Consider the following 26,970-nt stretch of genomic DNA (forward strand, 5'->3'; position numbering starts at 1 on the left):
TACACTTGACTGGAAATCAAGTGACGCAAATCATGACGTCAGTGGTGGACATGTGCGGTGTTTCTGAATCTTTGGCGTGGAGCGCGAGTCAGCCGAGCAACTCAGAATTCTCAGCCTGCCTATACTGCACAGTTTGTGCACCACCTTTGTACCCTACGTATCGATTTTTTGTGAATCCTTACACGCAATAATATTGCACCATTAGGCGCCTCTTCATTTTTTCTTCCAGGAAATTGTTTTCAACATTAACCCCTTAAGGACAAGGCCATTTTTCAATTTCTTTCCCTTAAGGACCAAGGCTATTTTTACATTTCTGCGGTGTTTGTGTTTAGCTTCAATTTCCCTCTTACTCATTTACTGTACACACACATATTATATACCGTTTTTCTCGCCATTAAATGGACTTTCTAAAGACACCATTATTTTCATCATATTTTACAATTTACCATAAAAAAAAAATTATAAAATATGATGAAAAAATGGAAAAAACAGAATTTATGCTTACCTGATAAATTGCTTTCTCTTGCGGTGTATCCAGTCCATGGATTCATCCTTTACTTGTGGGATATTCTCATTCCCTACAGGAAGTAGCAAGCTGTCCATATAGCTCCTCCACTAGCTCCCCCCCCCAGTCATTCGACCAAAGGTTAGGAAGAAAAAGGAGAAACCATAGGGTGCAGTGGTGACTGTAGTTTAAACAAAAACATTTTTTACCTGACTTAAATGCCAGGGCGGGCCGTGGACTGGATACACCGCAAGAGAAAGTAATTTATTAGGTAAACATAAATTCTGTTTTCACTTGCAAGGTGTATCCAGTCCACGGATTCATCCTTTACTTGTGGGATACCAATACCAAAGCTTTAGGACACGGATGAAGGGAGGGAACAAGACAGGTACCTTAAACGGAAGGCACCACTGCTTGCAAAACCTTTCTCCCAAAAATAGCCTCCGAAGAAGCAAAAGTATTGAATTTGTAAAATTTGGCAAAAATATGCAGTGAAGACCAAGTTGCTGCCTTACAAATCTGTTCAACAAAAGCCTCATTTTTGAAAGCCCATGTGGAAGCCACTGCTCTGGTAGAATGAGCAGTAATTCTTTCAGGAGGCTGCTGGTCAGCAGTCTCATAGGCCAAACGGATGATGCTTTTCAGCCAAAAGGAAAGAGAGGTAGCAGTCGCTTTCTGACCTCTCCTCTTACCAGAATAGATAACAAACAAGAAAGATGTTTGTCTGAAATCCTTAGTTGCTTGTAAATAGAACTTTAAAGCACGAACTACATCAAGATTGTGTAATAGACGTTCCTTCTTCGAAGATGGATTAAGGAACAACTATTTCCTGGTTAATATTCTTGTTAGAAACAACTTTAGGAAGAAAACCAGGCTTGGTACGCAAAACTACCTTATCTGCGTGGAACACCAGGTAAGGTGAATCACACTATAAGGCAGATAATTCTGAAACTCTTCGAGCAGAAGAGATAGCTACCAAAAACAAAACTTTCCAAGATAACAACTAAATGTCTATGGAATGTAAAGGTTCAAACGGAATCCCTTGTAGAACTGAAAGAACTAGATTCAAACTCCATGGCGGAGCCACAGGTTTATACACAGGCTTGATTCTGACTAAAGCCTGAGCAAACGCTTGAACGTCTGGTACCTCTGCCAGACGCTTGTGTAACAGGATAGACAAAGCAGATATTTGTCCTTTTAAGGAACTAGCTGACAATCCTTTCTCCAGTCCTTCTTGGAGAAAGGACAATATCCTGGGAATCCTAATCTTACTCCATGAGTAACCCTTGGATTCACACCAACAAAGATATTTCCGCCATATCTTATGGTAGATTTTCCTGGTGACAGGCTTTCTAGCCTGAATCAGAGTATCTATAACTGACTCAGAGAACCCACGCTTTGATAGAATTAAGCGTTCAATCTACAAGCAGTCAGACGTAGAGAAACTAAATTTGGATGCTTGAACGGACCCTGTATTAGAAGATTCTGCCTCATTGGCAGTGTCCATGGTGGGACAGATGACATGTCCACTAGGTCTGCATACCAAGTCCTGCGTGGCCACGCAGGCGCTATCAGAATCACCGAAGCCTTCTCCTGCTTGATTCTGGCAACCAGACGCGGGAGGAGAGGAAACGGTGGAAAAACATAAGCCAGATTGAAGGACCAAGGCGCTGCTAGAGCATCTATCAATTCAGCCTGGGGTTCCCGGGACCTGGACCCGTAGAGAGGAAGTTTGGTGTTCTGACGGGACGCCATCAGATCCAACTCTGGGGTGCCCCATAGCTGAGTCAGCTGGGCAAATACCTCCGGGTGGAGTTCGCACTCCCCCGGATGAAAAGTCTGACGACTTAGAAAATCCACCTCCCAGTTGTCTACTCCTGGGATGTGAATTGCTGAGAGATGGCAGGAGTGATCCTCCGCCCACCTGATATTTTGGTTACTTCCGTCATCGCTAGGGAACTCTTTCTTCCCCCCTGATGATTGACGTAAGCTACAGTCGTGATGTTGTCCGACTGAAATCTGATGAATTTGGCCGCCGCTAGTTGAGGTGTATCCGAGCAAAAGGGACTATGTCCATTGCCGCAACCATTAGTCCGATTGTCTCCATGCACTGAGCCACAGATGGCCGAGGAATGGAATAAAGAGCTCGGCAAGTAGTTAAGAGTTTTAGCTTTCTGACGTCCGTCAGAAATATTTTCATTTCTACCGAGTCTATCAGGGTTCCTAGGAATGGAACTCTTGTGAGGGGGGAGAGAGAACTCTTTGATGTTCACCTTCCACCCGTGAGACCTCAGAAAGGCCAATACAATCTCCGTGTGAGACTTGGTTCTTTGGAAAGTTGACGCCTGAATTAAGATGTCGTCTAGGTAAGGCGCCACTGCTATGCCCTGCGGTCTTAGAACCGCCAGGAGGGACCCTAGCACCTTTGTGAAAATTCTGGGAGCAGTGGCCAACCCGAAAGGAAGAGCCACAAACTGAAAATGCTTGTCCAGAAAGGTGAACCTGAGAAACTGGTGATGATCTTTGTGGATAGGAATGTGCAGATACGCATCCTTTAGATCCACGGTAGTCATATATTGACCCTCCTGGATCATTGGTAAGATTGTCCGAATGGTCTCCATCTTGAAAGATGGGACTCTGAGGAATTTCTTTAGAATTTTGAGATCCAGGATTGGTCTTAAAGTTCCTTCTTTTTTGGGAACCACAAACAGGTTTGAGTAAAACCCCAGTCCTTGTTCTGCAATTGGAACTGGGTGGATCACTGCCATTGTATGTAGATCTACACAGCGTAAAAACGCCTCTTTCTTTGTCTGATCTGTAGACAGACGAGAAATGTGGAACCTTCCCCTTGGAGGAGAGTCCTTGAATTCTAGAAGGTATCCCTGGGCTACAATCTCTAATGCCCAAGGATCGTGTACATCTCTTGTCCAGGCCTGAGTGCAGAGAGAGAGTCTGCCCCCTACTAGATCCGGTCCCGGATCGGGGGCTACCCCTTCATGCTGTCTTGGTGGCAGCTGCAGGCTTTTTGGCCTGTTTACCCTTTGTTCTTTGTTTTAAGGCTTTGTCCTGAGGGAGAGCATGGCCTTTTCCCCCCAGTGATATCTGAAATAATCTCTTTCAATTCAGGCCCGAATAGGGTCTTCCCTTTGAAAGGAATGTTCAAAAGCTTGGATTTAGACAACACATCGGCCGACCAGGACTTTAGCCATAGCGCCCTGCGCGCCAAAATGGTGAAACCTGAAATTTTTGCCGCTAACTTAGCCATTTGGAAAGCGGCATCAGTGATAAAAGAATTAGCTAGCTTTAGAGCCTTAATTCTATCCATAATTTCCTCATATGAGGTCTCCGTCTGAAGCGAGTCTTCCAGCGCCTCAAACCAGAAAGCAGCTGCAGTAGTTACAGGAATAATGCAGGCAATAGGTTGGAGAAGAAAACCTTGTTGAACAAAAATTTTCTTAAGTAAACCCTCTAATTCTTTATCCATAGGGTCTTTAAAATCACAACTGTCTTCAATTGGTATGGTTGTGCGTTTAGCTAGTGTAGAAACAGCCCCCTCCACCTTAGGGACCGTCTGCCACGAGTCCCGCATGGGGTCAGATATGGGGAACATTTTCTTAAAAACAGGAGGGGGGACAAAAGGGACACCTGGCCTATCCCACTCCCTAGTAACGATATCCGCAATCCTCTTAGGGACCGGAAACGCATCCGTGTAAACAGGGACCTCTAGGTACTTGTCCATTTTACACAATTTCTCTGGGATCACCAAAGGGTCACAGTCATCCAGAGTAGCTAATACCTCCCTAAGTAAAACACAGAGATTTGGGGGAATATAGCTTCTTTTAGGCCCTCAAACATCAGCAGGACCCTCCATGTGAAACAGCATGAACTTATCTGCAATTCTAAGTGCGCATCTGAGGCGTGAAATTAGGCCCCTCCCACTCTACTCTGGAGCTGTGAGGCCTAGTAAATCACTCCTGACTAAAAAAAAAAACAGCCATGTGGTAATAACCCCAGAAAAAAACCCAAAAGGGCTTTCAAAGTGTCTTGCAAAAACGATTTTTCCTTAGCCAAACAATCGATTGCCCTGAATAAGTGTCAACCAGTATATTAGCCCTATTATGTAAGCATTCAATTGCTTACTAAGTCTGTGAACATAGCTTACCCTCCCCTCATGGGGATAGTGTCAGTCTCTTCTAGCATTATCTCAGTCTTGTCTAGAAATAAATGACTGAACATACCTTATTGCAGATCACCCTGCAAACTGTTCCCCCCAACTGAAGTTTTCTGGTACTCCTCAGTCCTGTGTGCGAACAGCAGTGGATTTCAGTTACAACATGCTAAAATCATTTTCCTCTAAGCAGAAATCTTCATCACTTTTCTGCTAGAGAGTAAATAGTACGAACCGGTACCATTTATAATAACAAACTTTTGATTGAAGATAATAAAACTACAATTCTAACACCACATTCACTTTACACTCCCGAGAGAGACCCTAGTGCTTAGAGCCAGCAAAGAGAATGACTGGGGGGTGGAGCTAGAGGGGGAGCTATATGGACAGCTTGCTACTTCCTGTAGGGAATGAGAATATCCCACAAGTAAAGGATGAATCCGTGGACTGGATACACCTTGCAAGAGAAAGAGACACGTTTTCTAACTTTGACCCCCAAAATCTGTTGCACATCTACAACCACCAAAAAACACTCATGCTAAACAGTTTCTAAATTTTGTCCTGAGTTTAGAAATACCCAATATTTACATGTTCTTTGCTTTTTTTGTAAGTTATAGGGCAATAAGTACAAATAGCACTTTGCTATTTCCAAACCATTTTTTTTTTCAAAATAAGCGATAGTTATATTGGAACACTGATATCTGTCTGGAATCCCTGAATATCCCTTGACATGTATATTTTTGTTTTAGTAGACAACCCAAAGTATTGATCTAGGCCCATTTTGGTCTATTTCATGCCACCATTTCACCACCAAATGCGATCAAATAAATAAAATTGTTCACTTTTTCACAAATATCAGGTTTCTCACTGAAATTGTTTACAAACAACTTGTGCAATTATGGCACAAATGGTTGTAAATGCTTCTCTGGGATCCCCTTTGTTTAGAAATAGCAGACATATATGGCTTTGGCGTTGCTTTTTGGTAATTAGAAGGCCGCTAAATGCTGCTGTGCACCACATTTGTATTAGGCCCAGCAGTGAAGGGGTTAATTAGGTAGCTTGTATGGAGCTTGTAGGGTTAATTTTAGCTTTAGGGTAGTGTAGTAGGCAACCCAAAGTATTGATCTAGGCCAACTTTGATATATTTCATGCCACCATTTCACCGCCGAATGCGATCAAATAAAAAAAATTGTTCCCTTTTTCACTAACTTTGGGTTTCTCACTGGAATTATTTACAAACAGCTTGTGCAATTATGGCACAAATGGTTGTAAATGCTTCTCTGGGATCCCCTTTGCTCAGAAATAGCAGACATATATGGCTTTGGCATTGCTTTTTGGTAATTAGAAGGCCGCTAAATGCTGCTGCGCACCAAACTTGTATTATGCCCAGCAGAGACAGGGTTAATTAGGTAGCTTGTAGGGAGCTTGAAGGGTTAATTTTAGCTTTAGTGTAGAAATCAGCCTCCCACCTGACACATCCCACCCCCTGATCCCTCCCAAACAGCTCTCTTCCCTTCCCCACCCCACAATTTTCCCCGCCATCTTAAGTACTGGCAGAAAGTCTGCCAGTACTAAAATAAAAGTTTTAATTTGTTTTTTTTATTATTTAAAAAAAATAATAATCATATTCTGCTGTGTAGGATCCCCCCCTTAGCCCCTAACCTGCCTGATCCCCCCCAAAGAGCTCTCTAACCCTCCCCCCACTAACTATTAGTCACCATTTTGGGTACTGGCAGCTGTCTGCCAGTACCCACTTTGCAAAATAACTTTTTTTTTTTTTTTTTTTTTTTTTAAACCTAACATTTTCTGTAGTGTAGCTGCCCCCCTCCATACCCTACACCCTCACCCTCCCAGATCACTCCTTGATCACCCCTCCTCTGTACCCACCACCCTCTTCCAGCAAAAAAAAATTCACATCACAATTGCCTTAGATCGCGATCGCGCGCACGCGCCCCTCACCTCCAGCGCGCGCTCCTGCGCGCACCCGGCATAGTAAACAGCCGGAAGGAAGTTCCCCAGTGATGGGCCACCCACTCACCTCCCTGCAATGGCTCCCACCCACCAACGATCGGCACCATCACTGGCCGATGCAGAGAGGGCCACAGAGTGGCTCTCTCTGCATCGGTGTGCCTAAAAAGGTATTGCAGTGATGACTCAATATTGAGGCATCACTACAATACCTTGAAAGCGTCTGGAAGCGATCAGGATCGCTTCCAGACGCTTGAAACCCTTAACGACGTACAGGGTACGTCGCTGGTCTTTAAAGACCAGCTTGTGTAAGACGTACCCTGTACGACATGCGTCGTTAAGGGGTTAAGAAACTAACAAACAAAAAATGTGGTATATATATAAAAAAAAAAAAATTATACTGTAATCAAAAATTCTAATAGTGTAATCTATACTAAAAACACGCATGTAATAAAAAATCCTTTTGTTTTTAAAAAGGGATAGTCTACACTAAAATGTGTTACTGTTTAAAAAGATAATGCCTTTACTACCCATTCCCCAGCTTTGCACAACCAATATTGATAGCTTAATATAATGTATAACATTTAAACCTTTTAAATTTCTGCCTGTTTCTAAGCCACTATATAGATAACATTGTGCTCATGCCCGGGGAGCTATTTAAGAGTCAGCACAACACAGCACTTATTGGCTAAAATGCAAGTCAATAGATAATAAAAAGTCATGTGTCAGAAGATGCTTAGATACAAGGTCATGCAAAACTGGGGAATGGGTAATAAAGGGATTATCTATCTTTTAAAACAATAAAAATGCTGGTGTAGACTGTCCCTTTAAATTAATAAAGACAGTCAATCTGAAGTTAAAACATACAATTTCTTCCAGCACTTGTGTGTATTTGAAAACAGATGGCGATTCAAGGGCCTAACATTGTATTACCATAATGTGATTAAAAAAATATGTAATTTCCCCATCAGGATTAATAATACAGTACAAAAATATCACTGTAATAATAATCAAATTATAACCATCGTATGAAACAGATGGAAATTGGACCTCGAGACTATTTGTACAGAAGGTGACAGGTTTCCTTGACTTCACTTGCAAAAGAAAAAAGGGGGTACTAATGGCACTACTCAAAGTACACAGTTAGGAATGTCAGTGTTAATGGCTATTGTCTGTTTATCAGTCTTTTTGTACAAAACTACAGACACTTTATATATGCAGACTGGGGTTCTGTGTACTGGTTAGAACAAGCTAAAGAGAATCAGTACTCAACTGATACTGTTGTACACCTGTGCAGCACTCACTTTCCTAATAGGCCATTTAATTAGAGAGCAATATTCAGGTCGGAGTTACACTATATTACAATTTAATATAGTGTATTGACACGCTGCAGATGTTTGTGCGTGGTCATAGCTCTACATAGTTAATTTTTCGGCTAAATCTAATGGCAGTACACATAATTGCTTAGCCAAAACTTATTTAATGGTTGACACGCTGCAGATATAGGCACGTGTAGATAGCACCTGAGAATTAACTCCTCGGCTAAAAATAACAAAGCAGCTAAGCACATTTATAAATGTGTAGGGTATAAAGGATTTAAACGGTGATAGATATAACACCACACGTTGATTAAAGTAACCTGAAATTATTATTTGTCAGCAAAACATTCCAAGCTGACTTTACTTAAACCACGATAATAGTGAAATCAGAAATCCCCCTACTATATTATAGTGATTATACAAGTGTAACAAGTCTGCTTTATGCAATAATAATATATTATAACGTTTTCCTCATAGGATAAAAACAAACAACATTAAGCAAATGGGCCACACAGCACCTTCCATTATATATGTAGGAGGGGAGAATCAATGCGATTATTAGTACCTAGTATACCGTATATAGGTGCCAATATTATCAGGCCTAGACCAACTCAGTATGGAATCCAGGTTTTCTTAGTAAGATTAATACAATTTAATTTCAAGTGTGGTATATATCATTGTCAACCGTGAACACTCTCCTAAGGACATTGTTTCTAATTATTTGCATAACTAAAGACCATGGATTAATACAGACATCCTAGGCCTAGATTGATTTACAAATACATGATAGTATCCTACCCACAATACAAGTGCTAATATATTCGCAGCCAGATAAGTTCCTTTGCGTTTTTAAATTCATGTGTGTGTTTTGTTTAGATGTTAAATATCCTAATAAAGGTTAAATTTTAATATAGTGCAACTCCGACCTGAATATTGCTCTCTAATGGCCCATTAGGAAAGTGAGTGCTGCACAGGTGTACACCAGTATCAGTTGAGTACTGATTTTCTTTAGCTTGTTCCTTGATTTAACTAGATACATGTTTCATGAAAACGTTTCTATGATTACTAGATGTCCACTGAACCCAATTACTAAATGTAAGCATCCCATGTCCACCTAATCTAAGTAAATATACACACAAAAAAGTGTATCACGTTCTAATGATATTAAATCCACATGTTGAGAGCTCTTCAAAAATATATTAGTCAGTACATATTTCACAAACAGAATACATGACCATAAAAAGTCTTGTCCTTTGTTAATGAAGATTGTGTCATGTTAAAACCATATCCCTCCTAGCAAATGAGAATTAAAGGGACAGTCAACAACAGAATTTTTGTTGTTTTAAAAGATAGATAATCTCTGTATTACCCATTCCCCAGTTTTGCATAACCAACACTGTTATATTAATATCCTTTTTACCTCTGTGATTAACCTATATCTAAGCATCTTGTGAAAGCCCCCTGGTCACATGACATTTTATTTAGTGCAGTGTCTGCCACAATCCACGGGAGTGATCACAATGTTTTCTATATGGTTTACATGAACTAGCTCTCCCCTGTTGTGAAAAGCAAAAAAAAAATGCATGTGATAAAAGGCAGTCTTCAAGGGCTTAGAAATTATCATATGAGCCTTCCTAGGTTTAGCTTTCAACTAAGAATACCAAAAGAACAAAGCAAAATTTGTGCTAAAAGTAAATTGGAAAGTTGTTTAAAATTACATGCCCTATTTGAAACATGAAAGTTTTTTTGGACTTGACTGTCCCTTTAAAACACAGTAAGGTTAACCTTCAGCACTGATGCCAAATTCCGACACTTGTAGACCGGCCTCTGTGCGCTCAGTCAGCCTCCTCCTAAAAAAATAAATAAAAAAAATATTAAAAATGACCCCCAAATAGTTGTACACAGTAGAAGCAACAAACTTTAACAAAACAAAGGGTCAAGAAAAAAAAAGTGTTCCGTTTTTATGACATAGACTGACCTTTTCTTGCCATCCAGAGATGAGATGGCATCAAGCAGCCTCCGGTGCTTTCTCTCAATATCGCTGTCTTCCTATAGGTTAAATGAATGAAGCAGTCAGATCACTGAAGATTGTATTATTATAACTGCTAGATGATGTGATGTAGAATATAAACATTAAAGGGGTATAAAAGTGCAATAAGAAAAGTCTCTGTGTTAGCGATCATTATCTTTTTATACTGTTGCTTTTATATTGTGAAGTTCTTAAACACTGTAAAAGGAGTTAAATACATACAGTCAGGTCCAGAGCAGCATTTCTCCAGCAATCCTAAGATGAACACAAAAGGTGAGCCACTCACAGGCAGCATGTGTGTGTTGTGTAGCCTCATCCACCATGTACAGCAGCTTTGATCATGTGCTCCAGAGCGGAATTTAATTATGCATTTAACTACTCTGCATGGTTGTGCATTTTTATGTTCCCTTTCTCCAAAGAATTAATGTGGCATTTATCTTATACTCCCACTCTATACTGACTTAATGTCCCTATAATATACACATATTTGGAAAGAAAGAGGGAGGAAATTAGAAGAGAATGTTAAAGTGATGGTAAATGCTAATTGATTCCATTATGCTATCTATTTTTATTACTTACATTTACATATAATAAATTTGTATGATTGGATACCATACTAATTGTCACAAGAAGAAAAATAGGCTGCTGAGGTGCTCAGGACATAAACTACATATTATAAAATGTACAGGTAGTTTACAAAATGCAGAGAAAGGCTTATACATTTTAATGCAAAAACTATCAATTACAAAAATATGCTCCCTAAGTTTACCATCACTTTAAAGGGATAACGTTGATTATGCTCAACAGAAATCATTGCAATATGTATTGTTCACCATTTTAAAAAGGATTTTACCTTTTATTTATTTTTTAGAACACATTTGTGATGGCTCCACAGCTCTACAAGGGAGCTTGTGTCCCTGCAGGAAATCATATCTAGCTTGATATCATTATTATTGGTTATTTGTAGAGCGCCAACAGATTCTGCAGCGCTATAAACATAGGCGGTATACAAGGTAAAATATATAGGGATCAAATGGGTAGAGGGCCCTGCCAAGAGTCACACTGTTGTAGTCAGCTCTTACAGGACCACTCAATACAGTATAATTGCATAATTAACATGTGCACAATAAAAAGACAATGCAGTAGCACCTACTCTGAATTTGATATAAGCAGTAAAAAATTTTTACTGACAAATGTATTTTTTCTCACATTTTCCACCCCCCCTGTATCATGTGACAGACATCAACCAATCACAGACTAGTATACGTATACCCTGTGAGCTTGTGCACATTCTCAGTAGGATCTTGTTCCCCAGAAAGTGTGAATATAAAAAGATGTGCAAAATTTGATAATCGAAGTAAATTGGAAAGTGTCTTAAAACTGCCTAATCTTTCTGAATCATAAATGTTTTATTTTGACTTGAGTGTCCCTTTAAGAAGGTGATCTTCAAACAGTTGGGCTCTTCGGCTTACATGCTAGAGGGGTTCAAGAGGAACTGGTATAAGGAAAGGTTAGTGTAGATTGTATCCATCCCTAAACAGTATATCATAAATCTTCTAGCGCAGTGCTTGACAAATTTGTTTAAAATCTAGGAGCTAGACATTTTTCTTGAACCTTTGCAAAATTATTTAGTGTCATAACACCAAAACACACTCTGTGAAGGCTGTTTAATGTAAGCGGGCAGGCCCCAGTGCTAGTAATGTTGTAGCCGAGTCTGAAGTGGTGGCTATGGCGGTAATTATTAACTCAGTTAAAGTGACATTAAACCCAAAAAATTTCTTTCATGATTCAGACAGAGAATACAATTTTAAACAAAATTCAATTTACTTCTGTTATCTAATTTGCTTCAATATTTAGATATCCTTTGTTAAAGAAATAGCAATGCGCATGGGTGAGCCAATCACATGAGGCAAATATGTGCAGCCACCAATCAGAATCTACTGAGCCTATCTAGATATGCTTTTCAGGAAGGAATATCAAGAGAATGAAGCAAATAAGATAAAAGAAGTATATTAGAAAGTTTTTTAAAATTGTATTCTCTATCTGAATCATGAAAGGAGAGTCTACTGTACTGTTGTTGCTTTGTATGCACGTGGTGAGAAATATTTATCTTGGCTTCTGGATACCCCATGCACATTTTATCCTTTCTCTGCTCGCTGCTCAGTTAAATCTGCTAGCACAGCACTGAAAGTTGTGTGTGTATGCATTATTGTATATAAAACTCGTTTGAGATCCTGCAGTCTTTACAGTAGGGCTGCATAGCACGGACACTGACAACTGTCATGCAGACTGGCATAAACCAGCCACACCGGGCTACATTTTTGGTGCAGCTGGCAGCATCAAGCACCAGCAGGGGGGGGGGGGGGTCTTGGGGGCTCCAGAACAGTGCGCCAGGGCTTAATTTGAAAGCGATTGTAAAGTTTAATGAATTATTGCCCAGTATCAAAAAAAAACAAAAACTTAAAAACAGGGGCACTTTAACTCATTAAACTTTACAAAGACGCTTCAGTTTTAAAACATTTTACACTGAGCTATGGTAAACATACTGCCGTTCCTCCATCCGCATCTCCTTTATTTAGCAGAGCAATGACAAACCCGGCTTCCTCCAATCGTTGCGTGCCCCATGAGCAAGACACCAGATGGGGCACGCAACAATTGGAGGAAGCCGGTTTTGTCATTGCTCGGCTAAAGAAAGGAGTAGATGCCGGAAGAGGATCGGCAGTGGCTGCAATGAGAAATTCTCATTTTGCAAGAAAACTAGTAAGTTGTTTGCAGTTTTTTTCACAGTCTGTTTTTTTATGTGTACTTTGATTCAACATATTTGTTTTTACTAAAGAAGTACTGTTTCATATCCCTTTAAGAATAAGCAGGAGAATGACCAGGAAATTAGGTGCAATTAATCATTGGTTCAAAAATGAACAAGCAGCATTTCAGGAAAAAGGAGTATGGAGATCACAATTGTAAAGAGAGAAATAGTGGATGGATAATGAATTTACCTCATCCTCACTTGCGCTCACAGGATACTCTGTGACAAACAGATCATCTTCTTCTTTCTCTGCATCTAATGTAAGGACATCACTGTTGAACAAAATCAGAATCAAATCACATTAGTAATTGAAATTAGGACATTTCAAATTTACTATAGATTGTCAGTCTGTACACTCCTTGTGTCATCCAGTATATGATTTTATTTTTTTTAAGCATAACTCTAGGTTAGCAAACAAATGGTGATTGTGTTTAATTTTGTACTATTTATACTATAGTTAATTACAGAACAACCGTGCACCTAATCAAATCAGCATTTATCATTCCGCTTAGTTAATACTGTCCATCCGACAGTCAGCGCACTCTGTTGTTTCTGTACTATGTGTACTTGCTGTCTGAACTATTAGGAGTATGCACTAGAGTTATAGGTTGACCACTTACAAATAGTGGACAACAAGCAGATGACAACAGCATGCAAGTTCACTATTATAATTCAGATAAAATCAAATGGCTATCTATTTGCCCTTATCAGACCAGAGACACAATTGAATATAGCCATTCATATGCCTTTATGGAACCTTAGATCAGACCTGAAGCTCTAAATCCCATATACAGAGCCTTAGGTCTGTTGTGTGTCCACATCATACCAAAGGCTCTGAAACCTCTGTCAGCAAAATGCCATCATCAGAACTCACATCAACCACAGAAAGTAAATTGTTCAGCTTTCACAGCGTATGTTCGGTAAAATATTGGGCAGCTATACTTCAGTCGATACCCTCTATGGTTATAGGTCTTCAGTCAGCTCTCTTTACCTCTATATACACCTTGTGAATCTATATGTTTTGGTCAGTCTGCTGTCAGTCCATATTCTGTGCCAGTCTGTTTAAACTCGTTCCCTCTCAGTCTGTACTCTGTCTCATATACACACTCACCCTCCATTCTTTGCCGGACCCATTCTATCGCCTCAGTTTCTCACAGCTCTCACCCACACGTGGAAGAAACAGATGCCGCAAAGCTACAACTCCTACAGCAATTTGCCAATAATACGTCCGCCGCAGAACGTAACTTTCCAGTAGTTAGCTTTGCGTACGGCAGCCGTATATACCCAAAAGTATAAAGTAGCGCAGTCTTTAGTTCTCTCCTAACCACCAGAGGGCGCATGAGGAATGTGAAATTACGAAGTGTGATCACTGCAATAACGTGAGGTCGGATTTTTTTAAAACTATTATTTTAAAAAAAGAATGGGAGTTTGGTAGGAAAATCTGACAGAACGCCTGTGCTATATTATTAGCTTTATTTGTGTTCCACAATTTATCTATTTTAATTTACAGTGTCTTTGTATTTTGGGGGACACAGAGTAGTCTGGCAATCTACTAGCACCTTTTGCATTAGTTTATTACAGTGGAGAAGGGTTGTGCAGCTCAAATTTCGAAAATTGCCAGGTTGTTGCTAATGATAGGAAACAGCTCAACCTGACCAGCTTTAAAAAACAGTTCAGTTTGCACAGATATGCATATTTAATGATGTTGCATAAAGTGTGTATAAACTAAAAAAAATACACTAAACAATTATTTGTATTGTACCCTTTACTAGCCCATACTTTATAGGGTACACAAAAAAAGCAATGATTACCACTATCACAGATACATTATCGATTTGATCATTGTGTATTTTGGCCTAGGAAAACAAGGCACTTGCCTAGGGCAACAGATTTTTTTGGGGTGCAGCACTTTTTGAGTCTCACCTCACACACCATAAAACAAACACACCTGTGATTAGAGTGGGACGTGACTGAATGGGGGTGTGGCCTATAGCCATTATAGTCTAGGTCGCAGTTACTAAGTCTGATGTGTTGTGCAGTCTCTATATGTTATGATATAACCCTGATATCAAGGGTTAATACCAGATGAAAGATGCCCTGAATACGGGATCAGCATCACACAAACCCAGTTAATTCCCCCCAAACACGAGACCAAGCTCCGTCTTGAGGGTAAAACAGAATCTACTTTATTGAGGGCTATATGGCTGGTATTTATGCTGGTCTCCCACCTGGTGGACACTCCCCTAGGGGACCAGATGGGAGATTGGAAGAGTATAGTACATTAGATAGAGGGAAGACGCCCTTTTACGGGATACAATAGAATTACATTACGTAATCAAATAGTCAATCAAACACAAGAAAACAATGGATTCCTTCCTGGCACCTGGCAGTCTGGAGGTAGTTAAACAAGGTGAACGCTTATCACCTAAACCTAATTACAGTAAACAATAGCTGATGCCAGGAAACCTGTATCAGAAAATACAGTTACTCAAAACTGAACAAGGAGAGAGTTAACCCCTTTAGTACTGTTGGATTCACACCCTGTACCTATAATGGGCACATAATGCCCGAATCCATAATCCGTAGGGAGGTTGACAGAGGGGTCTGTCACACGGCTCCCTCCTGGTGGGACACTCCGGCAGACCCGGCTTGACCCTTTGGCGGGTCAACTTGGGGATGACCAGACTAGGAGGTGGTAGGAATGTCAGTTTGCCGGGACAATCCATCTGCATTCCCATTATGAGAGAGAATTCCTGTCCGTATAAATAAGGGTTCAACTTCAGTTGAAGTGCTTCAGTGCCCAGACCAGGGCTAAACAATCCTTCAAGTTTTTGTTTTCAGAGACGCTTCTTTCCAGTTGGAGACAAATCTCATCGGCTTCTTTACAAGTTTTTTGTACCTGCTCTTTATCCACAAGCCCTTCATACTGATGTAGGGTGCCCTTGAGTTGCTGCATCTCACTATGAGCCAGCGCCAGCTTCTCATCCAGTGTCGCTAAGTTTGTCTTTAATGTTTCATGTTCCACTCTGAAGCTGGTGTTTTCTGCGGTCTGTCTGTGCAGCTTGTCTAGCAGAGATTCCCGTTCTAAACGCGCTTTTTCCTCTGCGCTCCTCTTCTCTCCCGCTAGCACCATTAAGTGATTGTTTAACTTGACCATTTCATCCTCTACTTGACTCTTCTCCATCAGCGCGTTGTAACGGGACTTCCACGTATCAATAGCGGATAGAGATTTACTGAGCTCAGCGTCCTGGGGCTTAGCAGCAGGTGGGTCGGTCTCGGCGGCACGGATCTGGGCACGGGTAGTCACAGGGTTAACATCGGCGGGACCCATGGGAGCGTAGGCAGAAACAAGGGGGGCCAAGTTATTTCCAAGGAGAACATCAGCTGGTAAGTCCTTCATGACCCCCACATTCACATGTCTATCCCCCACTCCCCAATCCAAATGTACCCGGGCAACAGGTAGGCGGAACACAGCGCCCCCTGCTACCCTCACAGCCACAGTGTCTCCGGTGTGCTGGTTCTCAGACACCAAGTTCTTTTGGAGCAAGGTCATAGTAGCACCAGTATCCCATAGACCACTGACCTCCTTCCCATTCACTTTAACCAGTTGCCAGTGCTGTTGCCGGTTATCCCAGTGGGCAGCTTCCATGGGGTCTGCTTGATGTAGGATGCCCCAGCATTCTTCTTCCTCTACACAGTGGGCAGCAGGCTGAGGGTTACATGGGTTTCCACCAGCGGCTCTTCTCCAGGACTGTGCTTGGTTCGCTGTGTTTAGGGGACACTCTGGTCTTTTGTGCCCTAGTTGCTTACATCCGAAGCACCGAATGGGCTGTGAATAGTCCCGTGAGTTGAACCGGGCTGCCTGAGGATAGTTCGTGGCTGGAGGCGGTGTGGTAGAGCGGGGCGCCGGGGGTTGGTAACTGGTAGCTGCTGGGGTGACTGTGGGTCTGTACTCCACTCTGGCAGGTATCTTAGTGGTAGCAGTGTCCAGTTTGCGGGCATCCGTATACTCATCTGCCAGGCGAGCAGCTTCATGCAGGTTGGAGGGTTTACGGACCCGAACCCACTCTCTAACTCCTGCGGATAACTTGTCGAAGCAATGTTCCAACAGGAATAGCTGCAGCACCTCTTCTCCAGATACGGCTTGGCACCCCGCCATCCAGTGAGCTGCTGTGCGGTGCACCCTACATGCCCACTCGATGTAGGAATCTCCAGCTAGTTTAACAGTGTCTCTGAACCGTCTCCTGTATGCCTCCGGTGTTATTGCATACCTGGAGAGCAGAGCCTCTTTTAGAGCATTATAATCCCCGACTTCTTCATCTGGAATGGCCCAAAAAGCCTCGCTGGCCTGGCCGGATAATTTTCCGGATAATATCGTGACCCAGTCCTCTGCGGGTACCTTGTGTAGGGCACATTGCCTCTCAAAATCCGCAAGGTACCCATCAATCTCTCCTTCTGTTTCCATGAAGTTTTTAAAACTGCAAAATGTACTTTTCTCTTTTCCACTGGGGTTGCTGTGACTTGGGCTGCTGCAGCGCCGCTTTGGCGAAGTAGGTTGGTCTCCACAGCTGCTATGACCCGGTCGATAATTTCGGCAGTCGGGTTGGGGCCATAATGTGCCAGTCTTATTTTAACCGCCCGGTCAAAGCTTGCTTCTTCGGGAGTTCTGTCTGATATACTGGGCTCATTGGTTCCTTCGGTCCCTGGTACTCTGTCCATCTCGGTCATTATTGTAATAATCTCCCTCTTCCTGAGGTTACTGGCCAGTCGGCCCGTTGTTCTAGCAGGTCTTTAAGGGTGGCTCTTTTCAGTCTTTCATACGGTATTCCCATTAGGTCCGGATGTGTAGTTGCTCTTCTGGGCGATAAGGACCATCCCGTCGCTTGCCACCAATTGTTATGGTATAACCCTGATATCGAGGGTTAATACCAGATGAAAGATGCCCTGAATACGGGATTAGCAATACACGAACCCAGTTAATTCCCCCCAAACACGAGACCAAGCTCCGTCTTGAGGGTAAAACAGAATCTACTTTATTGAGGGCTATATGCCTGGTATTTATGCTGGTCTCCCACCTGGTGGACACTCCCCTAGGGGACCAGATGGGAGATTGGAAGAGTATAGTACATTAGATAGAGGGAAGACGCCCTTTTACGGGATACAATAGAATTACATTACGTAATCAAATAGACAATCAAACACAAGAAAACAATGGATTCCTTCCTGGCACCTGGCAGTCTGGAGGTGATTAAACAAGGTGAATGCTTATCACCTAAACCTAATTACAGTAAACAATAGCTGATGCCACGAAACCTGTATCAGAAAATACAGTTACTCAAAACTGAACAAGGAGAGAGTTAACCCCTTTAGTACTGTTGGATTCACACCCTGTACCTATAATGGGCACAGGGTGACTTAACATAATACCCGAATCCATAATCCATAGGGAGGTTGACAGAGGGGTCTGTCACAGTATACGTCTATGCTCTGTATTAAAATGGCGTTGTACCTTCTATCCTGCCTGTGTCCTGCATCTCATGACATGGTGTCAGCAGTACTTGCCTGCGCTTCTGTTTCCTGATTAATGGCGATGTTGAAGTTTACCCCACCTGAGCCTTTTGATTTCTATCAGCCTGCAGCTTGGCCCACATGGCGTCAACGATTTCAGTTAATTCTCTTTTATACTCTATGGGGAATGATGTGGAGCCGGTGTTTAATGCCTTTACATTCCAAGAAGGGGAAGAGCTTGACTTTGAAATAGTCATGAACAAACTCAGTGCTGACTTTGTACCCAAACGTAATGTGATTCATAAAAGGGCCTGTTTCCATAAATGCGCTCAGCGTGTGGGAGAATCTGTGGAGTCATTTGTGTGCAGCCTGTATGAACTATTCTGTGAGTTTGGTGTTGCTAAAGAAGAGCAAATCAGAGACAGAATAGTTATAGGAATTGCAGATGCTGAGGTCTCTCTGACGCTACAGTTGGAGGCTGAATTGACGTTAGATGGGGCTATTAGGATGGCCCGCAAGAGTGAACTGGTGAAAAAGCAAAGTGCTGACATAAGGTCTGAGAGTATTGTGGATGAAGTGCATCAGTTCAGAAGAGCTGCAGGTGAAAGGCACAGTGTAAGCGGTAGACCAAGTGCAACAGATAGGCCCAGAAGTGGATAGGTGCAGCAGGCTCACTGCACGCGGTGTAACCATACCCATGATCAGAATGTCATATGCACCGCTAAAGATACAAGATGTAGAAAGTGTAACCGGATGGGCTTTTTTGAAGTGGTGTGTAAAACTGAGTCCATTAAGGAGATGCAGGTGGATAGTGACCAGGAGGCTCAAGATGTGTCCTTTGTAGGGTCTGTTGTTAAACAATTTGGTTCAGATGAAGATTGGCGGGTTACCCTTACTGTAATGGGAGCCAAGTTTGCCTTCTAGATTGACACAGGAGCAGACATCACTGTTATGTCCCTTGCAGTATTCATAAAACTGCCTCAACAGCCTCAGCTGGCGAAAGTTACAACGAAAGTTCATAGTCCTGGTGGCTGCATTGATTGTGCAGGGAAATTTCTTGCCAGCTGCAAGTACAAACAGAGAAAATTCACCATGTGGGTACATGTTATTTTATTATTATTATTATTATTATTATCAGGTATTTGTAGAGCGCCAACAGGTTCCACAGCGCTATGAACATGGGTGGTATATAAAAAAAAAAAAAAGAGAAAGGGCAACTACAGCAGTATGGGGGCCTGGGATCAGAACCGACATTGCAAGCCACGTGTCAAAATGTGCCTTTTGCTGGGAATGCCGGCCTACTCAGAAGAGAGCCCTTAATTTTTACCTGCTGCCTACAGGCCTGTGACAGAAGATAGCCACAGATTTGTGTGAACTCCATGGGAAGAAGTACCTGGTTGTGACCGACTACTATTCCAGGTATTTGGAGATTGCAACCCTGAATGAGACCACCAGCCTGGCTGTTATCACTCGTCTCAAAAGCTTGTTCGCCCAGTGGGGCATACCGATGGAGCTAGTGAGTGCAGTTTGCTTCCATGGACTTCAGATCTTTCAGCAGTGAATTTGATTTCATCCATTCTACGTCAAGTCTGCATTACCCGCAGGCCAATGGAATGGCCGAAATGGCAGTTTAAACAACCAAGTTCATTCTGAAGTAATTTGATCTGTACCTAGCCCTCTTGGCCTATAGGGCGACTCACATCTAAGCCATGGGTTTTTGAATGTGGGTCAAAATGTCAGAGTTAAATTGGATGATGAGAAGAAATGGAAGATGCCTGCTACCGTAATAGGACACTCTCCAGAACCAAGGTCTTATGTAGTCCTTACTGAAGGAGGGACAGTCACACTTTGAAATAGAAGACATCTTCAGCCAGTACCTGATAGTTTGGGAATGGATGCCTCAGAGCCACAGCCAGTGGGATCCCCTGTTTTAAGAGGGGTAACTTCCCCTCAGCAAGACCACAGCGGGGATACTTCTTTGCTTCCAGCAGACCCTCAATTACCTTCTTCAGTATTAGAGGATAGTTAATATAAAATGGCATCAAGTGGAAGAGTGGTGAAACTTCCAGCCTATTACTGGGATTAGCGCTGTAGTTAGAGCAGTGACCAGAAGAATAGGCAGAATAATCCCATGGTCACTGTGGACTAGGGTAGACTACCCCGATGTCCAAGACAGGATTGTATTTCTTGTTGTTCATATATATTCTCTTATAACTTGTTATTTGTTGTACTCTACAAAAATGTATGCTTTATCCTTTGAAAAAGGGGAAGATGTGATGGGAGTGGGATGTCCCTGGATGGGGGCGTGGCCTAAAGCCATTATTGTCTAGGTCGCAGTTACTAAGTCTGATGTGTTGTGAGTTTTTGATGCATTGTGGGTGGAACTATGGCATTCACTCTATCTGATGAGGTTTGGGAGGCAGAGTTAAATGAATCTTTGACACAAAGTAATAACACTGAAATAAGAAGTACAGATGAAGAATGCTTTAATGTGTGTACTGCATTTAAAAAGTACAGACAATGTCTAAATAGACAACTCAAAATTAGAGCAGAGAACAACTACGTGAAAAATAAAATTGTTCCAAGTGGTCTAAGACTGTTCCTAGATCCAGGAGCTAGAAATGAGGAAGATGAAGAAGGGGACTCCTTTGTTGAGGAATGGAATGGTAAACTGTCAGCTGTCTCCAAAGATTTAATGGAAATGATGGTGACTAGAAATGACAAGAGATTGGAGAAAGTTAAAATCGAGGTAGATTTAGCTTTCGCAAATGTAAACAAATTTGAAAAAGATCCGAACTTTAATAAACCAAATGAGGAAGCTAAGAATAGCATTGCTAGATTGCAGGCAGATATAAACGCCATCTGGTTACCCTTTAAGAGATGGAGGAGGAGGGGAGTCAGAGGAAAAATACAACAAAATATTATGTCTACCAGAGAAAGACGGTATCTAATGAGACAGACGAGAGGGAGGAGAGAGTATAACAACCAAGAGAGGCAAGTAGAGAGAGGGAGACCCAGGAGAGGAAGATACAGGGACTTTTAAGTACCCATGATAAAGATGAACTACAGGTTGTAAACCTGTAAAATTTTCCCTTAAACTTAGCACATATCAAACTCCTAAAAAAAAGGTTTGTAATTTAGTCCAGTAGCAAAAATAAATAAGTTTGAATTAATAAAAGATCGTAATCTTTTAATAGTTCTCTCACAGACTCTAAATAGAGGTGAGCTGAAAGATAAAACCCTAGCTACAGTAGATCAGGAAAGTTTAAATTCTCTCCTAGATGAAGGCAATGAAAGTCAGGGTCAGACTGAAGATTTTCTAACTAAGACAGACTTTAGACCTAAATCTAACTAAATGCCCTCCCTAGCAACTATACCAGCTGTTAACTATTTTGTTAAACTAGTTGAAGAAGATTCTTGAAACACTACCTGAAAATCTAATAATTAATGATAGTCTCAGCCCCCCCTGAAAGAAGGGCCCTTCAGGATCTCATGTTGTCCCCTAACATCATAATCAAACCTGCGGACAAAGGCGGGAATCTCGTGATCATGGATGAGACCATGTACACTAAAGAAGTTAAACGTTAACTTGGTGACAGGAGCCAATATGAGAAACTGAAAATAAACCCTATCAAAGAAATGCAATATACCTTATTTAGGATATTGCATGATGTGAAGTTAAAAGGACTCATCTCACAGAAGGAATTAACGTGCATGTACTCTGAGTATCCAATCATTCCCATGTTCTATGTTATACCCAAATTACATAAAAACATGAAATGCTCCCCAGGATGCCCCATAGTGTCGGGGATAGGCAGCATTACAGAAGGCATAGGAAACTATGTGGACCATTTTTTAAGAAACTTTCTCTTGACTATCCCATCATATGTGAAAGACACTGCTGACCTTCTTAGAAAATTAAATGGTATTAGCGTAAAGACGAATACTCTTCTTGTGCCCTTAGATGGATGGTCCACTTCAAGGTCTAAAATAATTTGCTAATGCTCTAAATAATGACAAAAATACTTTTCTGACATGTGAATATGAGAAAAGTCTACCATTCCTGGATGTTTTGATCAGCAAAGAAGAAAACAACATTGTTACCGAGAATTATAGAAAACATTCTATTTTGTATTCGTATGTTGTACGCAACTAGTAGTCATCCAGATCATCTAAAGAAGAGAATTCCATATGGCCAATTTCTTAGGCTAAAAAGAAATTGCTCATCAAAAGCAAAATATGACAAACATGCTGCTTTGGTTAAAACACGTTTTTTAGATCGGGGATATTGAAACAATTGTATAAACAATGCAATGACAAAAGTGGAAAAATTGCAAAGAGATGACATTTTGTATAAAATAAATGAAAGTTCCCCTACCACTGATAAGATAAGATTTATCTATATCTTCAATTGCCAATGGAATGCCATTTGAACAATTATGCAAAGACATTGGCATCTTTTGACATTTGAGGATAAAATAAAAGAGAAGGTAGGGCCATATCCACAAATGGTGGCATGAAAATCCCCAAATTTAAAAGATAAACTGGTGAGAAGCATGTACAATAAAAGTCCATCTATGGCTGACTAGCTTAGAAAGGACAGAGATGTAAATGGTAATTACCCTTGTGGCCAATGTGTGTACTGCCCCTTTATGGAAAAATCCAAGAATGTCTCTGCAGGGAGAGTGAGGGAATATGATGTACAATATTTCTTCAACTGTAATTCCATAGGGGTTGTTTATTTATTACATTGTTCCTGCCCAAAATTATATGTGGGAAAAACAAAAAGAATTCTGAAAGAAAGAATTCAGGAACATAGAGATGATATTTTGTGCAGCAGAGATACAAGTGTTTTGTGAGACATTTTGCTACACACCATGAATCAAATGCATTTTCCCTTAAAATAATGGCTATAGATAAAGGCATTACAAACGGTAGAGGGGGCAATAATGATGTGGTTGTGCTACAAAAAGAAACTCGCTGGATTTTTACCTCGAAAACAAAATATCCAAGAGGTTTAAACGACAAACTAGAGTTTGCTTCCTTTTTGTAACAAAATTATGGTAACAATTTATAACTTTATAAGCAATATTCTCTGTATGGTTTATCCCCTGAAAAACAAAAACAAATCTGAATTCTTTAATCTTTAACTTTATTTCATCTGCATTGAATATCCGTTAGGTAGAGAGAATGCTGATATCAAGTGCACATATTTTCGTATGTCACATTGTGTTTTATAGATTAACTAACGTTTTGTAATTATGTATATACAAATGTAATGTGATTGATGATGTCACAAAAGTAGGAGGGACATATAGGTATAAATAAGAGCACCTGTATAGCATTTTCACTAGCCCTGACGAAGCCCCTGTATGTTGGAGCAAATGGGGAAGAAACGTGAGTTGGCAAGCTCCTTTTAACCAGCTTTTCTGCACTCTTTGCTACCCAGCATTTATTTCGCAAAGCTAATATTCATAAGCTATCCAACCTACTACTATTCCACAGAATGGCAAAGGTTTAAATGCTACTTGACACCTGAGTGGCTTAATCAATTATCAAGGAAAGAAAGAAATTATGGCTAACACCTCATTTTTGCAGCACAAGTAGTAATCATCTCTAACAGATACCAATCTCAGGAGGAGAAAAGTGACACAAGAAGGATCGCATCTACCTGGGAGATCAGATTTGAAAAAGCGTACAGGCAGCTAAGGACAACCTCAGGATTGGGGTCCTTCAGGCAAACAGCTGTCTCTTACCTCAGGAAGTGTGCAACCCGACGTGGGTAAGCGGTGTCGGATAAGGACACCTGTGGGTACAGCTATCCTGTTGAAGCTCTGGTAAGAACACCAAGAAAAACTTGTGCATCGCAATTTGGAGACGGATGGAAGTGGAACCCGGTCTTTGTTTCTATCTGTATTTAACTTGTACAGCTAACTTCCTTGAAAGTACATAGAATTTCAGACTTTGCTGACACACATTGTTGCAAACCATTCCTGGAAATTGGGAACTGTTACATAGTAATTTTTTTCTTAAAGTTACCCCTGAATATGCTAAGTTTATTATACTATTTGGTTTTGAATCTACAAGCTTATGAATTCCTTTGTTCCAATCCCTGCAATTGTTGAAAACTTGGCGGTTTCGCTATGTTATTATGCAGGTTGGATGTTTGTGCACACTTTTTGTAAATTACTGAGCATGCTTTATTACTTGATGTGCTATAAGCAGACTGAGTTTTTTGATACAAACTACTAGTCTTTATTTTGCTGGCCAGCTAATTGTGCAGGGAACTTTTTATGTGTTGTATGGATATGTGCATATGATTTCCACACATAATGCATCTTGCTAAATAAATACATTTTTATAAAGGATTTTCCAAAGTCTTATGGTGTCTTCATTTTTCTATTTTTAAGTATATTACATTTTGAGGGTCTGCACCACTCTTAATAATAATAATAATAATAATAATAATAAACTCTGATTTGAGTATTATAGTGTTGAATCTGATAAGATAAAGTCTTTATCTCTCTCCTTAGTACATTAAATATATATATATAAAACTGCATCTAGTTTTTTGCTTTGCTCAGTAAATAATATTAAAAAAACATTGGTTTCTGATTGACGTGGGGGAATGCTTGCAACTAAAAGGCAAGGGGCATCCACCAGAGTGTGAAGCAAAAGCTCTGGCTGGGTAACTGAGAATGGAGGCAACAGGCATTTTCGCAGATCCTCTCTCGGCAGGATATTTGCCAAGTGCTGATTGGCTGTTACATGCCGGTGAAGGAGTTCCTAAATCTCACAATAACACGCCCAGTGTATGCATTCTTACACATGGAAGCTGAAATTCCCCCATCTCCAGTATCTTTTTTGCCTCCACCTGGGGGGTTCAAGGAGGCGAAGTGCTGGTCAAATATACTGCCGAGTGGGATATGAGAAAATATTATATTTATATAAAGTATTTCTATAAAGTAATCATGTCACCTCTCAAGTGCCTTTTGTCTAGAGAAAACAGACCCAGTTTGGCTAACCTCTTCTCATACCATAAATTCTCCATTGCCCTTATTTATTTTGTGGCCCTTCTCTTAACTTTTTCTAAGTCTGCAATGTATTTTTTTGAGATTGGTCCCAAGAACTACACTCCATACTCAAGGTGAGGTCTGACCAGGGATTTGTATAGTGACAGAATTATGCTTTCCTCCCTTGCATCAATGACTCTTAATACATGCTAGTATCTTATTAGCCTTAGAAACCGCTGCCCTGCATTGTGTACCTATCTTTAGCTTGTTATTTATAAGTTCTCCCAAATCCATTTCCTCCTCTGTTTTAGTCTAGTCCTATTTAAATAATAGATTGCCTGCTTATTTTTACTTCCAAAATGTAGAACCTTGTATTTTCCAGTATAAATCTAATTTTCCATTTACCTTCCCATTCTTCTAATCTTTGTAGATCGCCTTGTAAAGAAGTTTCATCCGGCACTGACCTATGACCTTACACAACATTGTATCATCTGCAAAAATAGAGATGTTGCTATTTACTCCAAGTCATTAATAAAAATATTAAAAAGAACAGAGCCCAGTACTCAGTGGTGGCTGGTGACTTTTGAAGATGGTGGGGCACTAACCCCGCCCCTCAGATGGCTCCGCTAATTTAAATGTGTATGTATGTATGTATGTGTGTGTGTATATATATATATATATATATATATATATATATACAGGGAGTGCAGAATTATTAGGCAAATGAGTATTTTGACCACATCATCCTCTTTATGCATGCTGTCTTACTCCAAGCTGTATAGGCTTGAAAGCCTACTACCAATTAAGCATATTAGGTGATGTGCATCTCTGTAATGAGAAGGGGTGTGGTCTAATGACATCAACACCCTATATCAGGTGTGCATAATTATTAGGCAACTTCCTTTCCTTTGGCAAAATGGGTCAAAAGAAGGACTTGACAGGCTCAGAAATGTCAAAAATAGTGAGATATCTTGCAGAGGGATGCAGCACCCTTAAAATTGCAAAGCTTCTGAAGCGTGATCATCGAACAATCAAGCGTTTCATTCAAAATAGTCAACAGGGTCGCAAGAAGCGTGTGGAAAAACCAAGGCGCAAAATAACTGCCCATGAACTGAGAAAAGTCAAGCGTGCAGCTGCCAAGATGCCACTTGCCACCAGTTTGGCCATATTTCAGAGCTGCAACATCACTGGAGTGCCCAAAAGCACAAGGTGTGCAATACTCAGAGACATGGCCAAGGTAAGAAAGGCTGAAAGACGACCACCACTGAACAAGACACACAAGCTGAAACATCAAGACTGGGCCAAGAAATATCTCAAGACTGATTTTTCTAAGGTTTTATGGACTGATGAAATGAGAGTGAGTCTTGATGGGCCAGATGGATGGGCCCGTGGCTGGATTGGTAAAGGGCAGAGAGCTCCAGTCTGACTCAGACGCCAGCAAGGTGGAGGGGGAGTACTGGTTTGGGCTGGTATCATCAAAGATGAGCTTGTGGGGCCTTTTCGGGTTGAGGATGGAGTCAAGCTCAACTCCCAGTCCTACTGCCAGTTTCTGGAAGACACCTTCAAGCAGTGGTACAGGAAGAAGTCTGCATCCTTCAAGAAAAACATGATTTTCATGCAGGACAATGCTCCATCACACGCGTCCAAGTACTCC

At 41.0% G+C, this 26,970-nt stretch overlaps 1 protein-coding gene and 1 long non-coding RNA gene across 2 annotated transcripts in view; one reads left to right on the forward strand and one right to left on the reverse strand.

The window, feature by feature from the left end:
• UTP14A (UTP14A small subunit processome component) overlaps positions 1-13,999 on the reverse strand; it is a 57,252-nt gene extending 43,253 nt beyond the window's left edge. The window contains exons 1-4 of the mRNA XM_053699354.1: positions 13,907-13,999; positions 12,986-13,067; positions 9,939-10,009; positions 9,746-9,810 (exon numbers count right to left, since the gene is read on the reverse strand). Of these exons, the coding sequence (XP_053555329.1) occupies positions 9,746-9,810; positions 9,939-10,009; positions 12,986-13,067; positions 13,907-13,929 (241 nt within the window). The 5' untranslated portion in view covers positions 13,930-13,999. The remainder of the gene's footprint in view (positions 1-9,745; positions 9,811-9,938; positions 10,010-12,985; positions 13,068-13,906) is intronic.
• A 125-nt stretch (positions 14,000-14,124) lies between these two features.
• The window catches only part of LOC128639843 (uncharacterized), a 38,026-nt gene continuing 25,180 nt past the window's right edge, over positions 14,125-26,970 (forward strand). The window contains exon 1 of the long non-coding RNA XR_008399266.1: positions 14,125-14,179. This is a non-coding gene — a long non-coding RNA (uncharacterized LOC128639843). The remainder of the gene's footprint in view (positions 14,180-26,970) is intronic.

This window comes from Bombina bombina, chromosome 1, assembly GCF_027579735.1.
Source record: "Bombina bombina isolate aBomBom1 chromosome 1, aBomBom1.pri, whole genome shotgun sequence".
In the NCBI taxonomy this organism is placed as follows: domain Eukaryota; kingdom Metazoa; phylum Chordata; class Amphibia; order Anura; family Bombinatoridae; genus Bombina; species Bombina bombina.